We start from the raw sequence: 18145 nt of genomic DNA on the forward strand, positions 1-18145 counted from the left end.
GAGGATTGTGATCGCCGTTTTTCGGCTTCGTGAATGCTACTAACGGCTCCTCGACTGCTTTGACCTGTCCTTACCGCAAAATTTCCACACTCGTTCTCTGTACACTCAAACATCCATTTAGCCCACATAATAGGCTACTCACTATTCCCACCGATTCCCTCTCCACTAAGCTTCTCACTAAGTCGGTCTCGTTCGCAAGAAAGCCTACAGCCCTAACTTCGTGCCAGCGTTCTCCTCTTCGGGTTGGCAGCGCGCCGCCACCCAATCGAGCCAGCTGAACGCCAGCTTGCAAGGTCGTTTCAGCGAGGTTCAGGTCCAGCTGCGATACTTAAAGTACACTATTCAACTTACGTTCTTTTCCTTGCTCATGTTCTGATCAGCTTTCGGAACATCAAACCCCCTCTTGATCTCGCTTGTTAGCTCTACTCCGAGGAACAAGACGACAACATGTCTGGATCTTCTGAATACGAGTACATTATCTGCGGAGGAGGCACTGCAGGATGCGTTGTAGCTTCTCGACTCAAGCAGGGCAATCCAAGCCTCTCCGTAGCAATTCTCGAGCGTGGTCCCGATGAGAGAAGCCACCCTTTGGTCCTCAATCCGATGGGTGCAGCGCAGCTGAAAGACGTGGGGTTGGACTCGGTCTATCCCACCGTCAAGCAAAAGCATCTCAACGATCGTACACTTGAGCTTCACGCTGGCAATATTCTTTCTGGATCCAGTGCTGTGAATTATGGGCTTTGGATGCGAGGTCAATCGAAAGACTACGATCACTGGGCGGAGCTTACTGGAGATCAGCGATGGAGCTATGAGGGTTTGCTGCCCTTCTTCAAGCGTTCTGAGACTCACTGGGATCCCGAGGGAGACCGAAGTCAGCATGGGTTCGATGGACCGATCAAGACCTCAGCTGGGAGAGCGTTTCCACTTCGCAAGGCTGTTCATGGTGGACTGGTGGAGATCGGACTCAAAGATAATCCTGATGCGAATTCAGGCAACCCCCTAGGAATCAGTGCTTGGGCTGAGAACTGGTCGCCGACTCGACAGCCTTCTGCTTTGGCCTATGATCTGAAAGGAATCGAGATTCACACTGGGGCCACGATCCAGAAGCTTGAGTTCGACACCGCAAATGGCGAGCCTCGGGCGACGGGCGTACGGTTGGTTGACGGCCGTATGTTCTCCGCTAAGAAGGAGATCATCCTGAGCTGCGGCTCTCATCGCACGCCACAGGTGTTGATGCTCAGCGGGATTGGACCTTCGGAGGAGCTTTCAAAGCTCGGCATATCGACACTCGTCGACTCTCCAGGCGTGGGTGAAAATCTCTTCGACCATTTGGGGTCCACTCTCGTCTTCAAGCTGGATGCGAAGAAAGCGGAAGAGGGCCTTGCAGTGGGCGATGCGAAGTTCATGGAGAACCCGGTGCACCTCCAAGGCTTGACCGCTGAGTGGATGGCCATCGATAGCTTACCCAAAGACGGGCTGAAGTCGGCGTTGCAGGCCGATGCTGGAAGTACCAAGATCTCGGACGACCACGCTCTTCTTGCTGAACGAGCTCATCACTGGATAGCGACCATGTATATGCCGTTATCTCTTGGCGAGGGCTACGACGTGCAAATCGACGGCCAACACATTTCCATCAGCATTCTAAACTTCCAGCCAACTGCACGAGGAAATGTGACGCTGCGGTCGAGCGATCCGAAGGACGATCCTGTTGTTGATCCGAGATACAACTCAACCCATCATGATCGCTATGTACTCCGGGCTGGAATCAGAAAAGCGCTGAGATACGCCGAGACGGCGGCGCTCAAACCTTTCCTCGTTGGTGATGTCCCGCCAGTTGGAAAGCAGCCCTTGACATCGAGATCCAGCGATGATGAGATCGATACTAGGGTAAGGGAGAGCACAATGACCATCCATCATCCGGCTGGAACAGCAGCCATGGGCAAGGTGGTCGACTCCAAGTTGAAAGTCAAGGGTGTTACAGGGCTCCGGGTCTGCGATGCGAGCGTATTTCCAGTGCCAGTCTCGGCAACAACCCAGGCTACCGTCTATGCTGTCGCAGAGAGCTTTGCCGACCTGATCCTGAAGGGAGATTGATTTCGATGCTGTTAGATCGCTTGAGTAGAACAGACCTGCATTACAGCTTCCAGTCGGGTCTTCTCTTTTCAAAGAATGCAGCAACGCCTTCCTTCGTTTCGGCAGAGCGTGCATGCAAAGCCATGACTCGACCAGCCCAGGTGACAGCCTCTTCGTATCCATCACCACCAGTCTCGCCTCCAGCCAATCCATTCTGAACATAGAAGGCCCATTTACCGAGCGCTTGCGATTGCGGCGCACTCTCATTGACAAGTTTTTTGACGACCTCTCCAACCCTTGTTTCCAGGGCTTCGTAGTCAGCCACACACTCCACTGCGCCTCCAGGCAGCTGATCTGCTCGAACGGGCTCTGCGAGCGCCAGCATCCTGTACGTGAAAGGTGCTCCAAGGCGTCTCGACACAGCTGTTGAAGGCGAAGTACAAGGGAGACCTATGGCAGCACCAGGCAGTCGGAAATGCGTATCGGCAGCAGCTATTGGCAGATCCGTCGTCAAGGCCAGCTGAGCTCCTGCAGCTGTCGCCAGTCCTTGAATAACGCCTACTACAGGCGCTGGAGATCGGCGGATGAGACTCATTACTTCAGCGCAGAGAGCGAATGTCCCCTTGACTTCGTCATGAGAGAGCTTTCGTAGTTCGCCGAGATCATGTCCTGAGCAGAATACTGGTCCTTCGCTCCGCAATACGAGGACATTTGGGAGGTGTCTGCGGTGTTTGCGCCATTCATCGGCATCAAGAAGCCATCCCAGCTCGGTAGCTCTCTCGTCTGGTAGCGTAGTTGCTGCAGCATTGGCGGAAATAGCTTCCAGGTCTTCGAGTATCCGCGGTTGGAATGGCGGCAGTATCCGTAACTTCCCATCTCCCGGCGACGTGTTGAAGCTGATCAGTTGGTCTTTCAGGCGTCGCAAGACTGACAGAGAGAGGGCATTGCGACGCTGAGGGTTGTTCAAGGCCAAATAGGCAGCTTTGGCTGGTAGCTTTGGCCATGCCATCACGAGAGCTGATGGTGTTGTTGGATTGAAGGGTGAGGGGAGAAAGAGGGAAGGCGGCTTTTTATTTAGGCTAAATATAGATCCGTATATGGACTAGTGGCTGTGAAGTGTGGCAGGAAAGGGGTCGTCTAACTTTCTCGACTACTGACTGCGCAATTCCGTGCCGTTTTAAATATATAAATCCGGCGCTCTCGAAGCCCGCCAGTATCGCTTGAGCTGTGCTCTTCTTCGTTGCTGGATCATCGGACAGGAATGCAGAAAAATCGATCAGAGGTATCACCAAGTTATCCTCTGATACTGCTGTCGAGACTGCTTCGGGCTGCATGTTGATGGGTTGGTCACTGATGATGTTGAGACTGCGAGGTCGGCACGCTGTTCAATGTTCTTTAAGGGTCCTCTTCGGCTGGATCAGGTCGATTGCTGTTGCTAAGCCCCGCAATCTACTCGCGGAGAGAATGGGGGGAAGAGGAAGAGCTCAATCGCTCGTGTCGAGGCCCTGAAAATGCTTATCTTCACGTCGACACCCTATCGATGGCGGAGTTTGGCCGAAGGACAAGTCACTCCCCACCTTTCGGGAAGGAACGGGTCAGGTGATGTTGACGACAATTAGGCTTTCTTGAGTCTCTCTCTGTCACTGCATCTTCTACAGCCTGATCCTCAAAAGTGCAGGCGTAGTGATGCATGGGAGTTTGAGATAACACAGACTATCTCTGGCTGATAAGCATCCAATCACAAGCATGTGATCCAGCCTATGGCCCCTTGGTAGGGGTGAAAAAGATGGACGCAGAGAATGAGCATTACGATGTTGGTGAGTGTCGTTCCAATTTCCCCAACAATCAGCCTTTTCAGGACATTGCAAGATGGCAAACATTACCGCAGACATCGAAAAGGCAGACGGCAAAGCCGCAACTGAGGTCCACGATAGTGGAAGCAGTGGGCAGGATGCCTGTTCAGTCCGCGATGATCATGTTGAGCAACATGCTTCTTTGCTAGCTCGCAGCTGGCAATTTCTGTATCTCGAGTTGACCGAGACGAGAGGGGTTCAGCGGGTACCACCAGAGGAAAGGCAGGAGGTAAGTTGAATCAGTCTGCATAGCCTACCAGCCGCTGACTCAATCAGCCATCCGTCTCGAGATACGTCCAGATGATATCTCTCTGGGCCAGTGCGAACCTCACGGCCAACCATGTCACCCTCGGGCTTCTCGGACCCAGCGTGTACGGACTCTCGTTTTTGGATTCAGCACTCTGCGCGACTTTCGGCGTGATTGTTGGATCAGCTTGTACTGGCTACATTGCGACGTTTGGACCGCAATCTGGTAATAGGTCTATGGTGCGCAAAAAATCGTCTCTCCTCGACCAAGCGACTAACATAGTCGCAGATTATTGCCCGGTACACCATGGGCTGGTGGCCCAGTCGTATATGCGCGCTGCTCAACATCGTCATCATGTTTGGCTATGGCTGCATCGACACGATCATCGGTGGCCAGGTACTTTCTGCCGTCGCCGATGGAGAGGTTTCGGTTGTTGCTGGAGTGGTCATTATTGCTGTCAGTGACTGGCTTGGCACTCCCGGTGATATCGACACTGACAACAACAGGTAATCTGCTGGCTGATCACAGTCCTCGGGATGCCCGTGATTCACACGTATGAGAAATATGCTTGGATTCCTCAGGCCGCTGTCTTGCTCATTCTGGCCGGCTGCGCAGGACCCCACTTCGATATCATAAGCCCCTCTACCGGTAATACAGCGACGATCGCCGGCAATCGCCTGTCAATGTTCGCACTGTGTCTCAGTGCACCATCTTCTTGGGCCTCAGCAGGTGCTGACTTTTATGTTTACTTCGCTGAAGACACCTCCAGGTCCATGACGTTCCTGTTGACCTGGCTGGGAGAGACTTTGGGGTATATGTTTGCGCTCTTGCTGGGAATCGGTCTGGCCACCGGCATACCCCATCAGCAGAACTGGGCGGCAGCGGACGACATCAGTCCGGGTGCGGTTCTCGTGGCTGGCTTCGATCCCCTGAATCGCTTTGGCAAATTCTGTGCCGTCGTGCTCATGCTTGGCGTGATCGCCAACAACGTCCCGGGAACTTATGCGTGTGGATTGGGCTTTCAATGTCTGGGCTCTTGGCCGCTGAAGGTGCCCAGAATTTTCTGTACGACTTTGAGCGTCATCATATACACGATATGCGGAGCTGTCGGACGTAATCACCTGTACGACATCTTCCAGAACTTCTTATCCCTGATGGGATACTGGATCACGATATGGATCGTCCTCACGCTGGAAGAGCAGCTCATCTTCCGTCGGAAGTCTGGATATAACTGGGCGGACTGGAACACCAAGTCGAAGCTACCCATAGGACTCGCGGCTTTGGCGGCTTTCCTCATCGGATGGGCGGGCGCAGTACTTTGCATGAATCAAGTGTATTATGTTGGACCGATTTCCAACCTCATCGGCGATGACGGTTCTGATATGGGATTGTTTGTTGGTTCCAGCTGGGCTGCTTTGTTGTTCCCACCGCTGCGGTATTTGGAGTTGAAGTATATTGGCCGCTGAAGAGCTGTTTCTCCTACATTTAAAATGTTAAACTTCGCAGATGCAAACAAAGTCCCTGGGGGCAGACAAGCTGGAAATAAATGATGTAATCTATGCCCGACTATCCTCATCGTTAATCAACCGCCACTGAACGAGCCCGCGAAGAACAAGCATGCCATCATGAATCACGCCCCATCTGATCTTACTCAGGTGCTTCACCACCACAGCCGTCAAGCCAGCAGTAGACGTCTTACAGTTTGCGGTCAATTGGCTCGGACTGGAATCTGTCATCGACTTCAGCAGGCTCTTCATCTCGTCTTGAACGTCCCAGATCATTTCATCATCGACTGAATTCCCAGCACAGCTTTTGCTAGCCTGGTAGAAAGTCCAAACGGCTACGTTGGCCAGGAACAACGTCCACGGGTGGTGAAAGATATCTCCAGTCACTGAGACTGATTTTGAATCAAGTGACAGCTGCAAGAGTTGTGCTGCATGCCAGGTTCCGAAGGCCGCCCGACTCGTATCTTCGTTCGCCCACGCCTTGATGACTTTCTGCGACCGCACGTAGTCGACTTTGGATACTGATCGGCCCAGTATGTGTCGAGCTCCAGCGTAGATCTGAAGGTCCAGAATATCTGCAGCCAATATGAGTTGGGCCGCATGGTAAAGGGCAACATACGAAGCAAGGTAGGTCTCGAATCCATTAACGACCTTCAAGCGTTGTGCATGATCGAGGGTATCCATTCGGTCATGGTTCTGCCTTGCAGTTGAGCTGTACTTCTCGAATCCGGCCTTCCAGTGGTCGTAAGCCTGTTTCATGCGATCTCTCCAGGAGCCTGAAGTGAGTTTGTCTGCAACAAGACCAAGAGATGTCTGATCTCTTCGTGTCAGGTCCCAAAAGATAGAAATAAGTCCATGCAGGATGATAACGTGTCCAAGCAGGTTGACTCCCTCTGAAGGGTTCGATTGACCAGTGAGGCACCTCTTCAGCTCTGTGAGGAGGAGTGGCGCATTTGGCGCATGCTGAAATGCTTTTCGCCATTCGATAGCCGATGGTGCTTCCCACATATGCTGAGCACAAGGAAGTGTCGAGCGAAGCTCAAACGCTGACATGCACAGAGACTGGCTAAAAAGCACTGCGTGCTGAACGTCCCAGACGAAGCAGAGCTGTGCCAATCTCTTCTTCTGTTCGGACATAGCCCATGCTTTCCACGCCGCCTGAACATCGCCTTCGTCATGTTTCTCTGTTTCTGGCACGATGGACTGGCAATCGCTTCGACGGATCAAGTTGATCAACAGCCCATGGAAAAGATGGCTCATATCGTGTTGCTTCTGACCAGCCCGAGACTTGCCCAGACACTCCGTCAAAAGCGTGGCTTGCAATACCCAAAGCTCAGGCTTTGCAGAGAAGCCAGGGTTTGAGAAAATCTGCGGTCTGATCACATCGTGTATACAAACGGCCAGCTGATGGGCATCTTTGTCTGCGTAAGTTGCTCCCAGTAGGACCATGGAAAGCAGCAAGATTGATTCCGTATGGCTGGGGTCAAACGTTGGCATGTGGATTAGCGGGTATACCGTGTTGAATCGCAGGAAGAATAGATCAAGCCAGCCTTGAAGACTATCCGAGGATAATAGCGGGTGGTCCACAGTCACAAGGCTTCCATCCGGCGTGATTGGTCGTGAGGTCTCGATGATATCCAGGACACGTTCATGAGACATATCGTCAATTTGGGGAAGATCTGTGTCGGGATGGAGCAAAATCCTTGGCGCCTCTTGGAGTTGTTTAAGTGCCGATGCCTTCTGGACTTTTACGGGCATCCTCACACTTTCTTCCTGAGACGAGCATCTGATTGTAGAGGGTACCTCATTTCTATCGACGTCGATTTCTTGGCGAGCCATGCAAGGTTGTGATGATTGCTGGTAATGCCACTGCGGGCCAGCGATAGGAGAGCCGTTCTGCGGGCCCAATGCAGAGCTGCTGTTACTGTTGACGATGGTGAACATTGTGTTCGCTGGATCCACTGGGAAGTTTCCGAGAGTTGCAGTCGGATTTGAATTCAGATCAAAAAGCCAATTGTAATTGCTCATAGTGGTGTATGGCATGTTAAAGGAGCTCGCGGTATCAGGCGCAAAGATGTCATCGAAAGGACCAGTGGAGTAAGATGAATCGTAGACCGGTTGCAGCGAAGTGTCCCAAAGGAAGTCCTCATTTGCTGTGTAAGAGTAATTCTTGACACCAAAGCCTTCGAACCCTTTGTTGCTTTGCTGGTCGCCGGACACTGCTACCGCTCCCAGAGAAGATGGCGATGTGGCAAGATCTGACGCACTTTTTGGCGGCGATGGCGGGTATGAACCAGGCTCTTGGCTCGAGGACTGCCCTACTGTGGTAGCAGCAAACTTTCGGGCTTCTTTCGCCGGTCGGTTGACCACACGTCCATCAACGTCTTTCCAGAGTCTCTTGCGAGTCATCAAAGTTCCCCCTTCAGCGTCTTTTCGACGATGTCTGGCCATGTGACGCTCTAGTAGATCAGGACGCTTGAAGACGGTCCGGCATCGATCGCAAGTAAATTCGCCATCTGCATGGTTGAGCACATGTCGATGGAGGTGCTCTTGCCGGCTGAAGGACCGGTTGCAGCCGTCGAATTGGCAAGGAAATCGTTCGTTTTCTTGCATTTTACAAGCTACTCGCTCTAGACAGCGAGGTGTATACGGTGAATGAAGAGTACGCTGCTAGGTGCGCATGAATGGGGAGTGATGGAGGAAACGTGAAGTCGAATGGGAGGGTCACGGGTGAGATCTGAAGCGGGGGACGATAAGCATGTACGGAAAGTGGGTTGCTATCTACGCTTATCAAGATGCTTCGACAAGCTGCACCTTCCCTTGCAAAGGACCGAAGACCCTGCTTGTTCCGCTTCAATTGAACCTTGGGCTCTCCACCAATTGCCGAACAGTCGAGCCGCTCGCATTGCAGTCTTCAGCCTGGTCCCCCTCCACACCTTGGGGATGAGATGCGTTTCATCTCTTCCGCTTCGGGCGAATAACAAGGCTGCGAGCCCTTTCCAGACCCTCAATCCCTCTTTTCATGCACCATCTCATGCAGACGAAGTGCCGAAGAATGGGTAGTCAGTGTACCCCTTTTCAGGTGGATCAGCTCCGTAGAAGGTGTGCCGGTCGTACTCATTCAAACTCAACCCATCAGCAAGCCGACGAGGCAGATCAGGATTCGCAATGAACCATCGCCCCATCACAATCGCATCAGCTCCATCTGCGTCAAGTTTCGGTACTACATTATCGCGATTGAAGTTGCCAGCAGCAAGAAACCGAATTCCGCCTTTAGCCAACGTCTGTCGCAGTGGATCCAGAGAGTATGCCGTCTTGCGTGTTGCCTCAGCTTCAGGGGTCAGGCCATTGGCATACGCAGATAAAGCATCCAGCTTTGCCTGCTCGTCCAGAACTTCATCGAAGCGAGGCTCGACACTGTGCACGTAGGCTGGCTTGAGCTCCTCGGGTAAGGCTGCCAGCTGCTCGCAAAGATATGTCCAGTGTTTCACCGAAGCACTGTCCTTGGTGTCTTGGAAGTAGTTGAATGGCGAGAGACGGATCCCAACCCTCTCGCCACCAATGGCCTTACTGACGGCTCGGACGACTTCCAGAGGGAATCGGCATCTGTTTTCCACGGATCCTCCGTATTCGTCTGTTCGCTTGTTCACATTATCGTGAAGGAATTGATCCAACAGATATCCGTTGGCACCTGGCTTCAATCAGCAAGACTTCTTCAGTGAGAAACATTAAGACTCACCATGGATTTCGACCCCATCAAAACCAGCGTCGATCGCTTTTAGAGCAGCAGTCTCAAAGGCCTTGACGGTATTTCGGATATCTTCCAATGTCGCTGGCTTTGGGGGATTGTCGCCATACTCCGTGCCATCGAGAGCTTTGCCTGATATGGCAATGTTGCTGGCGCTGAAGGCCTGCTGGCCATTTCGAAAACTCGGAGGTGAGGCTCTGCCGGTGTGCCAAAGCTGGCAAAAGATGAAACCTCCTTTAACATGAACTGCATCAGTGATTCTCCGCCATCCAGCGACTTGACTCTCGGTAAATATTCCAGGAACTCCAGGGTACCCAGAAGCGTAGTGTGAGATGTCAGTGGCCTCCGTCAGCTGCAAGCCTCCTTTGCTCGCCCGTTGAGTGTAGTATTCGAGAGCCAGATCTCCAGGAACGTGTACGCCGTCACTTTCTTTCACTGCTCTCATTCGCGTAAGAGGTGCCTGAACGATGCGGTGCTGAAGCTCAATTCTTCCGATTCGAACGGGCTGAAAGAGGCTGGTGTCCCGCAGAGGAGCGTAGGGTGGCGGAGTGAGTGCGGAAGGCATTGCGAATAGATTGATCACGGAGAATAGATACAATTCTCAAAATTAGTGTACTCGTCTTGTCCAAGTACAATAAAAAAGTCAATTGAGAAGCAAAAAGTCCTCACGTCTGCCGTATTCAAGGGTGGGAAGCAAAGGTTTAGCGCGGCAAAACTATTTTTGAAGCGCCGACTGCATCCCGACTACCTTTCGCTGTCCAACCATATCTGACGGCAAGTCTAGGTTTGCCTAGATTGATCCTGTCGGAAAGATTAAGGCCTTGCAGTATCACGGGCAGTGGAAGGACGAGGCTAGTTGAAGATTTCGGTGCTTGGGTGCACCGCATTCTCAGCCTTGTTTGTCCTGTGCAAGAACAGCATCACGGTCAAAGCCGTGCACACAGCACTTTTCTATAACGCTACGTATAGATATAACTGATGCTTGAGAACATCGAATTTCGTAAACTCTCATTGCAATTTCAAGCGCTTCTCAACCTCCTCCCTCGTCGCAGGTAGCAAAGCGCCAGGGGGAGGAGAATTCGCCTTCTTAAACTCATCACACATCTGCTCCATGGTAACCCATTCCACCCCCTCATGCTTATTGATATGTTCGATGATTCTCTCGTGCATGAGTAATACGTGAGGTCGTCCACTGACATCCGGATGAATTGTCATTGGGAAAACAAACTCGTCAAACTCTCGGTAGTAGTAGTCGAAGTGATCCATCCAAATTGCTTCCACATCTCTAGGATTTACCCACCCATGGCTGTTGGCGCTGTTCTTGATGAACCTGAAGTCAAAAGTTAATGCAAGTTCGACCATCACCAATGTTAATTGTAAGGCTCACATCATGGGCGGCAGATCGTCAATGTACCTATTACAACAGATGTTAGCAAAGACTACCATAGAGGAACCTATAATTGAGAATCCACGTACCAAGATCCTGGAATTTCAACAAGACCCGTCGTCTCACCCTTAACGAGTGGCTTCATCCATTCCTCCGCCTTCTTGGAATAGTCGATCTTCGTCCACGAATCTCCAGTACGAAGCCAGTACATTTGACAATCTTCGTGACTCATGGAATGATCATATTCGATACCATACGAGAGCATCAACTCAGAGCCCTCTAGACTGGTCTCCCACCAAGGGGCAACCGAACCACGAGGTGGCTTTCCACAAAAGTCGGTCAACAAGCGGTAGGTCTTGTCCAGGACATCCCGCTGCTGCTCCAAAGTCATGTCTGCTGGGTTCTCGTGACTGTAGCCGTGCAATCCAATTTCGTGTCCGGCATCTCGTACTGCGGCGCAGTCCTCGGGAAAGGTCTCAAGGGTGTGGCCTGGAATGAACCATGTTGCTTTGATGTTGTACTTGTCGAAGAGCTTGAGGAGTCTTCTGGTACCATGTGTGCCAGCCCAGATGCCTCTTGAGATATCAGACGTGCTGTCTTCTCCGCCATATGAGCCCAGCCAGCCCGCCACTGCATCAATGTCGACGCCTGGTTGATACGTCAGCGAAGTTCCAAATTTTCAAGCAAGCTGACTTACCATAACTGACCAGAATACGCTTTTTGCCCATGGTTGACTTCAGACTCGTAATGATATTTGCGATTGCACTCAAACCAACTGGAATCCATCACCCCAAGGGATCTCGCAGACTCCATGTTGTGCTGGCGACATCGCGAAGTGCCAAGACCGGAGGCGAGGCTGTCGGGCAAGACTGGAATCTCGGCTAGATGCGAGATCACGGATAACGCAGCCACCAATAGTGGAAAGAGTTACCTGAAGGCATCACTACGATGTGTCACGCCTTCGAAGGTAGTTCTGCGATGAAGGTGGTGGAAGTCGTACCTTCTGCATTGCATCGGATCCAAAGCCCCACTCTACACGGCGAGCTCACCCCTGAAGCTCGGGCAAGAGTGGGAGTAAAGTTCGGCCTATCGCTCCTTCCTGGAGCTTCCTCAACAGTTTGTTCGCCAGCTCTCGGCACAGTCATGCTCATGCCTGAGGCCTGTTCATGAAAGATGGGATATCATGGCATCGAGTCGAAAGAGAAATGCGGCTGGAGAAGTTGTCCAAAATGGCGGCCACTCGTCGGTTTCTGCCAAGCAAGTGTCGAACATGTCTCCTGGGAAGTTGAATGATGAGAGTGCAAGTGCCGAAGGTATCTGCGATGTTGTTGTCGTTGGCGCCGGACCGGCTGGATTGATGCTGGCGTGAGTACTTTCAAGAGAACCAAATTGAGAAAGCCAGCTGATGAGAATTCTGCAGAGCAAATCTTGTTCGCTTCGGCATCAAGACAACAATCATTGACGACCGACCAAGTCAAACCTCCACTGGCCGAGCAGATGGCCTGCAACCTAAAACCATCGAAACCTTGAAGCAGATGCGATTAGCCGACAATCTCCTCAAACGAGGCGTAAGAATCCACGACATTTGTTTCTGGAGCTCCACGGCAGAGACTCCTCTGAGACGGACGAGTCGGGAAGTGCATTATCCTCCGGTTGTTGATCTTTTGGACCCGTACATTTTGCTTGTTCACCAGGGCATGGTCGAGGATGTATTCTTGGAAGATTTGCAATCTCGCGGGGTGAATGTGGTCAGAAACGCGGCCTTCTCTTCGTATTCGCAGGACGAGGGCGACGATGCGGCACCTGAGGTCCTGTACGACGACCTAACAACGGGCAACCCGACTTCCATTCGAAGTCGATACCTCGTCGGCTGCGATGGAGCACATTCCAAAGTCCGCAAGTCAATGGGCGTGGAAGCTGAAGGAGCGTCATCAGAGGCTATCTGGGGAGTCTTGGACGGCGAGATCGAAAGCGACTTTCCCGATCTCTGGAGTAAAGCGGTGGTATACTCACACAAGTACGGCAATGTATTATGCATCCCGCGAGAGCGAGGGATGACGAGGCTGTACATTGAGCTCAAGTCAGAAGATGGCAGTCGGCTGCCGAAGGAAAGAGCGACAAAGGAGTTTGTGATGGAGCAGGCGCGGTTGATATTCCAACCTTATGGACTGCAGTGGACGAGTGTTGGTAAGTTTGAAATCCTCAGCAATTTTTATATGTGCTAATCTGGTAAGAATGGTTCGGCATCTACCAAATCGGCCAACGAGTCGCCCGCCACTTTACAGACGCCTCACAGCGAGTTTTCATCGCAGGCGATGCATCCCACACACACAGCCCAAAAGCAGCTCAAGGGATGAACACCTCAATGCACGATTCCCTCAACCTAGCTTGGAAGCTCAACCTCGCGGTACGAGGTCTAGCAAAACCACACCTCCTCGAAACCTACGAACACGAGCGACGGAAAGTCGCCCAAGACTTGATCAACTTCGACTTCGAACACGCCAATTCTTTCCACGCAGGCGATCCGGAAGCTCTCGCGCAGAACTTCTTGAAGAATATTCGATTTATCTCGGGGGTAGGAGCGGAGTATACGAGCAATATTTTGAACAAGCCATCACTGTCAGACAGCCCCTTACAACCCGGCCAACTTCTAACGCCTGTCAAGGCGACCAGGTATCTCGACGCAAATCCAGTTGACCTCCAGCTGGATATCCCTATGCTCGGTCAATTCAGGATGTACCTCATCTGTCCCGATATCTTGCAGGTCAAGCCATTTTTGGAGATTCTCTGCGACGAGCTATCCACTTCGTCATCAACCTCCGCGTCAGCATTATCATACACGAAGAAACCTCGAACACAAAACTGCCTGGATGAATACGTCCGTCCCGAGCGCTACCTAACCTTCAACAACCTCATAACACCAACCCTAATCACCGCAACCCCCAAGGCCGAATTCGAGATCTCGGATCTTCCTCAGCTGCTACGGCAGAGCCCCTGGACGGTGTATCTTGATGACTGTGCGGTACAGAATAAGGATTCGAAGCACTGCTTTGAGAAGTGGGTTGGATGTATGGCTGGGAGTGAGTGTGCTGTTGTCAATGTGAGACCGGATGGGTACATTGGGCATTTGCATCGCTGGGATAATACGAAGGACAGGGCTGTCGATGCGGCGAACGTGGTACATGAGTACTACTCGAGCTTCTTGGAGATTTAGCGATATGCTCGAATGTTACTCCATTCCACCGAACAAATACTATTTCGTGAGGTTCGAGTAAACACTCTAATCCATCAATCCGTTGACCAACGACATCGTTGAAAATACGTCTGCAAGACCCTCAGAGCCATACTTCGACTTCACTTTCCAAAGATTCTGTCGTTTGTACTAGGCTCTTCGCAATCAAACACACCTTCTGTTCATTACGTACGCAGCCTCTTACAGCGAGGCCCTCACACCTCCAACCTCCACATCGCCCTCCTGCCTTGGCCAAATCTCCTCAACATCCCTCTCACAATCATACCCAATCAACCACCTCCCAACCCCATGTCTCCTCCAAGCAAGCGGGTCCGTGCCATCCTCCAAACCCTCTGGCAGAACATACCCACCGCCTCTCAAGCCTTTATCTCGAACTTCCTTCTCGACCTGCTCAAACGCCCTGAACCGCTCGTCTCGAGCACGCTGCTCCTCGCCGTCGTCGATGTGGTAGAGATGTTGTTGGTGATTACCCCGATCAACGATGGATTCTGTGCGGTGCCGCCTGCATTTTTCGTAGATGGAAAGGGCGGCCAGTTTCGAGGCCATGGACTTATCGCCGATGCGACCAAAGCAATGCCCGATAACAGCACCATCCTCAAACGACATCCCAGCGCCCGAAGCGAGGTAGGGGAGCGTGGCATGCACCGCGTCCCCCAGCAACGCAAACGTCCCCGTCTCGTTATACCACGGCGTCTCAAGTCCCGGCCTGTAAGAGAGCCGCCATTTCTGCACCGACTTGCAAAACCCAAGCACCTTGGAGATGCGCGGATCCCAATCCGCGAACAAAGCGCGCATTTCGTCGACACTGGCGTCGATCGTGGGGGCTCCAGGGGGCATATCGTCCGGGACGAGGAGGACCATGTTCAGGAGATCGCCATTGCGGAGGACGTAGGTGACGGCGTGCTTTTCGGGTCCCATCCAGTAGCGGACGTGATGGCTTTCGAGGAATGCCGATAGCTCGGGATCGTCTCGCATGCCTTCGGTGCTGAGGAGCACGCGGTATGCAAGGTCTCCTGTAGCGACTGGGGGGCTTTGGTACCCGACCATGATTTCTCGACACTTGGAGAAGATGCCGTCGGCGCCGATGACGAGGTCCGCTGAGATTCGTCTTCCATCGACTAGTTCCACAGTTGAGATATCAGGTCTCGACAAGTCGACGTTGACTACTCGAGAATTCGTCTGAAAGGTGACCCCGAGTTCTTGAGCCCGCTCCAGCAACGCCTCGTGTAAGTCCGCGCGATGAAAATCCCAGAATGGCGCTCCGTATTCTCTGGCCGTCGCGGGGAAGTCGTGGGTCGTCAACACATTGCCCTTCCATCCAAGCATGGTGACTTGCTCTGGAATGGTGGCGAGCCTGGCCAGTCTTGGTCCCAAGCCCCACTGGATCAAGACTCTCGAGCTGTTCGGCAACACTTGGATGCCCGCCCCAACTTCTCCAATCTGCGAGGCTGATTCCAAAACATGGACTTCGTGGCCAGCGAGTAGGAGCGATATTGCTGCACCGAGACCTCCAAGGCCGGCTCCAACTATGACAACCTGCTTAGGTCAGCTCAATGGCTGGCGAATTTGTCAGAGCATCACTCACGTTCAATCTTTCGTCGACTGGACGCTGTATCTGTCTCTGGACTTTCACGCCTCTGAATATGGCCATTGTGCGGTCCAAGTTCTGAACAGTGTTGGAAACCAACAATCGACAGCAAGACTTTGGACTTGCCTGATGTGCACAAGAAATTTCAAGGCTTCACATAAGATATTACCATAGCAGAACACCGACTGGGTGTGCTTGTCAGCATACTTTGGTATTTGCTGAGGAAATAGCGAAATTCCAAATGTCCCATTCTGTTTGCTCACATCACCTTTCTCTTGGGAAGCTGCTTGAACGTGAGCAGAGATACGCCGATAGGCCTGCAGGGCTCCGTCTGCCCCAACGGTGGGGGCGGGGAAAAGGATCGTCAGCTCAGCAGTCAGCTATCAACACAACACTTCAATGGCTTCGATGCCCCTTGACCTGGTCTCTAACCTTGTGCATCTCGCCTTGTTGGCTCTCAAGACGACCTACAAGAGTGGGGCTGCAAGGCAGCGTTGATATCTGACAAATTAGCATGTATGCAAAATCCAGCATTGAGCATCAACGCGGTAAGCAATATAGCTGCTGAAGCCAGTGGCTCCTTCTGTTTGTCGTCCTTTCAGCTCTTGTCAGCTCTAGAAGTCTCAAACATGGGCCTTGAAAGATTCCTCGTGCTGGCCAGCGTCCTTGCGCCGGTATGGCTCGTTCTTTACTACGTTCTCCCCTATTTCACGACCTACAAACACCTTCAACACATTCCCGGGCCCGTGGTCGCCAAGTTCAGCAATATCTGGGTGGCTTTGGGAGCGCGGAATGGCAAGAAGTTTGCGTGGGTGGATTGGGCTCATCGCAAGTATGGTCCAGTAGTGAGAATTGGCTTCAACCATGTCTCGATTGCACAGCCGGAAGGTCTGCAGACTGTCTATGCGCATGGAAATGGCTTTCTCAAAGAGTGAGTCCTGGTTTCTGGCCTGTTAGCTCAAGGATTGACGTTGTCCAGCCACTTCTACGAAGCGTTTGTTTCAGGTGTGCCCGGGGTCTTCAACGTGCGAGATCGAGTCGAGCACACTCGCAAGCGCAAAATCATTGCCCATGCCTTTTCTCCGGGCGCAGTCCACGCATTCGAGACACATATGGCCGACAATCTCCGGCGCTGGATAAGGCAACTCGATCGCATCGCCTCGTATCCTACCAAGAGTAACGGCTTCGCTCAGATCAACATGATGCCTTGGTGTACCTACATTGCGTTCGACATCATCGGAGATCTTGCTTTTGGAGCTCCATTCGGCATGGTCGACAAGGGTCGTGATGAGTGCGAGGCCCAGCTTGAGCCTCATGGTCCCATAGTGCTGGCTCCAGGTGCCGAGACACTCAATCGAAGAGGAGAAGTCAGCTCGACGTTGGGTTTGATGCTGTCCCTTCGACCGTGGGCAAAGTATCTGCCGGATCCATTCTTCTCCAACGGCCTCAAGTCAGTCAAGAACCTTCATGGGATCGCTGTTGCCGCCGTATCAAAGCGATTGGACGCAAACGAGAAGGCGGAGAAGGGTCAGAAGCAGCGAAACGACATCCTCGACATGTTGGTCCAAGCCAAAGATTCGAAAGGAAATCCCATGCCACGGGATGAACTCATCTCGGAAGCTCTTACGCAGCTGATCGCAGGCAGTGACACCGTCTCGAACACTGCTTGTGCCGTCTTTTACTGGATCCTGCATGGCGAACGTGCTGCTCCAGGGACCATCATCCCGCGACTGCAGGCTGAGCTTGATGCGGCAATTCCAGAGTCTGCTGACATCGCATCACACGCTGAAGTCAAGAGCCTTCCGTTCCTGAGGAGGTGCATCGATGAGGCCATAAGATTGCACTCCACATCGGCTATCGGCCTTCCGAGGATCGTAACGTCGGCGACTGGAGTACAACATCAAGACACGCTCTTTCCAACTGGCACGGTACTCTCAGTGCCGAGCTACACCATCCATCACGATGCCGAAGTTTGGGGAGATGATGTGGACGAGTTCAAGCCAGACAGATGGCTTCCAGGAAACCTGACACCCAGGCAGAAGATCTGCTTCAATCCCTTCTCTTTCGGGCCCAGAGCCTGCGTTGGACAAAATGTCGCGCACATGGAGCTGGCGCTGATTGTGGGGACTGCGTTCCATCGGTATGAGTTCGAGCTGTATCAGCAGGTGCTGGAATCGCACGAGGGTTTTTCGAAGAAGCCAGACGAATGCTGGCTTGGCATTCGTAAGAGAGCAACGCAAGTATAAGAGGTGACTGCTGCCAATCTGTGGGCAATGTATCGATTCCAGTGTATGCTGTACATCTCATACGACACAAGTCCGAGCCAATTTCTTCCTTGTCACTTCTCTGATCATTGTTATGCCAACCGTGCGAACCAAGCTTCCATCTCTTGCCGCTCTTCTCTCAACTTCCACTCCCGGCTCTTAAGATGGTGACGATCGTGGTGATCTCGATGGAATCGGCGACACGTTTGCAATGACCCGATGTGGCG

At 52.4% G+C, this 18145-nt stretch overlaps 9 protein-coding genes across 9 annotated transcripts; 4 read left to right on the forward strand and 5 right to left on the reverse strand.

Annotated features, from left to right (window-relative positions):
- Nucleotides 1-447: 447 nt before the first annotated feature.
- M409DRAFT_63960 (GMC oxidoreductase) lies at nt 448-2094 on the forward strand (the record flags this gene model as incomplete). Its single annotated transcript, XM_033815852.1, has 1 exon — nt 448-2094. One exon carries the CDS (start codon nt 448-450, stop codon nt 2092-2094), a length of 1647 nt encoding a protein of 548 aa, XP_033671840.1.
- Nucleotides 2095-2134: 40 nt separating this feature from the next.
- M409DRAFT_18922 (uncharacterized protein) lies at nt 2135-3082 on the reverse strand (the record flags this gene model as incomplete). The annotated part of the gene is made up of 1 exon (XM_033804706.1): nt 2135-3082. One exon carries the CDS (start codon nt 3080-3082, stop codon nt 2135-2137), a length of 948 nt encoding a protein of 315 aa, XP_033671841.1.
- Nucleotides 3083-3942: 860 nt separating this feature from the next.
- Nucleotides 3943-5639, forward strand: M409DRAFT_18923 (uncharacterized protein; the record flags this gene model as incomplete). Its single annotated transcript, XM_033804707.1, has 4 exons — nt 3943-4155; nt 4203-4412; nt 4462-4629; nt 4680-5639. The coding sequence occupies 4 exons, from the start codon at nt 3943-3945 to the stop codon at nt 5637-5639; spliced, it is 1551 nt and encodes a 516-aa protein (XP_033671842.1).
- A 90-nt stretch (nt 5640-5729) lies between these two features.
- Nucleotides 5730-8291, reverse strand: M409DRAFT_63963 (uncharacterized protein; the record flags this gene model as incomplete). Its single annotated transcript, XM_033815853.1, has 1 exon — nt 5730-8291. The coding sequence occupies one exon, from the start codon at nt 8289-8291 to the stop codon at nt 5730-5732; it is 2562 nt and encodes an 853-aa protein (XP_033671843.1).
- Nucleotides 8292-8710: 419 nt separating this feature from the next.
- M409DRAFT_51195 (uncharacterized protein) lies at nt 8711-9991 on the reverse strand (the record flags this gene model as incomplete). Its single annotated transcript, XM_033811738.1, has 2 exons — nt 8711-9369; nt 9418-9991. The coding sequence occupies 2 exons, from the start codon at nt 9989-9991 to the stop codon at nt 8711-8713; spliced, it is 1233 nt and encodes a 410-aa protein (XP_033671844.1).
- Nucleotides 9992-10434: 443 nt separating this feature from the next.
- M409DRAFT_63965 (uncharacterized protein) lies at nt 10435-11541 on the reverse strand (the record flags this gene model as incomplete). Its single annotated transcript, XM_033815854.1, has 4 exons — nt 10435-10756; nt 10814-10840; nt 10903-11461; nt 11511-11541. The coding sequence occupies 4 exons, from the start codon at nt 11539-11541 to the stop codon at nt 10435-10437; spliced, it is 939 nt and encodes a 312-aa protein (XP_033671845.1).
- Nucleotides 11542-11996: 455 nt separating this feature from the next.
- M409DRAFT_63966 (uncharacterized protein) lies at nt 11997-14027 on the forward strand (the record flags this gene model as incomplete). Its single annotated transcript, XM_033815855.1, has 3 exons — nt 11997-12178; nt 12234-13000; nt 13048-14027. The coding sequence occupies 3 exons, from the start codon at nt 11997-11999 to the stop codon at nt 14025-14027; spliced, it is 1929 nt and encodes a 642-aa protein (XP_033671846.1).
- A 219-nt stretch (nt 14028-14246) lies between these two features.
- M409DRAFT_51198 (uncharacterized protein) lies at nt 14247-15717 on the reverse strand (the record flags this gene model as incomplete). Its single annotated transcript, XM_033811739.1, has 2 exons — nt 14247-15602; nt 15652-15717. The coding sequence occupies 2 exons, from the start codon at nt 15715-15717 to the stop codon at nt 14247-14249; spliced, it is 1422 nt and encodes a 473-aa protein (XP_033671847.1).
- Nucleotides 15718-16283: 566 nt separating this feature from the next.
- M409DRAFT_51199 (uncharacterized protein) lies at nt 16284-17900 on the forward strand (the record flags this gene model as incomplete). The annotated part of the gene is made up of 2 exons (XM_033811740.1): nt 16284-16585; nt 16634-17900. The coding sequence occupies 2 exons, from the start codon at nt 16284-16286 to the stop codon at nt 17898-17900; spliced, it is 1569 nt and encodes a 522-aa protein (XP_033671848.1).
- Between the last annotated feature and the right edge of the window lie 245 nt (nt 17901-18145).

The sequence above is a fragment of the Zasmidium cellare genome (genome assembly GCF_010093935.1).
Source record: "Zasmidium cellare ATCC 36951 unplaced genomic scaffold M409scaffold_6, whole genome shotgun sequence".
NCBI classification, from domain to species: domain Eukaryota; kingdom Fungi; phylum Ascomycota; class Dothideomycetes; order Mycosphaerellales; family Mycosphaerellaceae; genus Zasmidium; species Zasmidium cellare.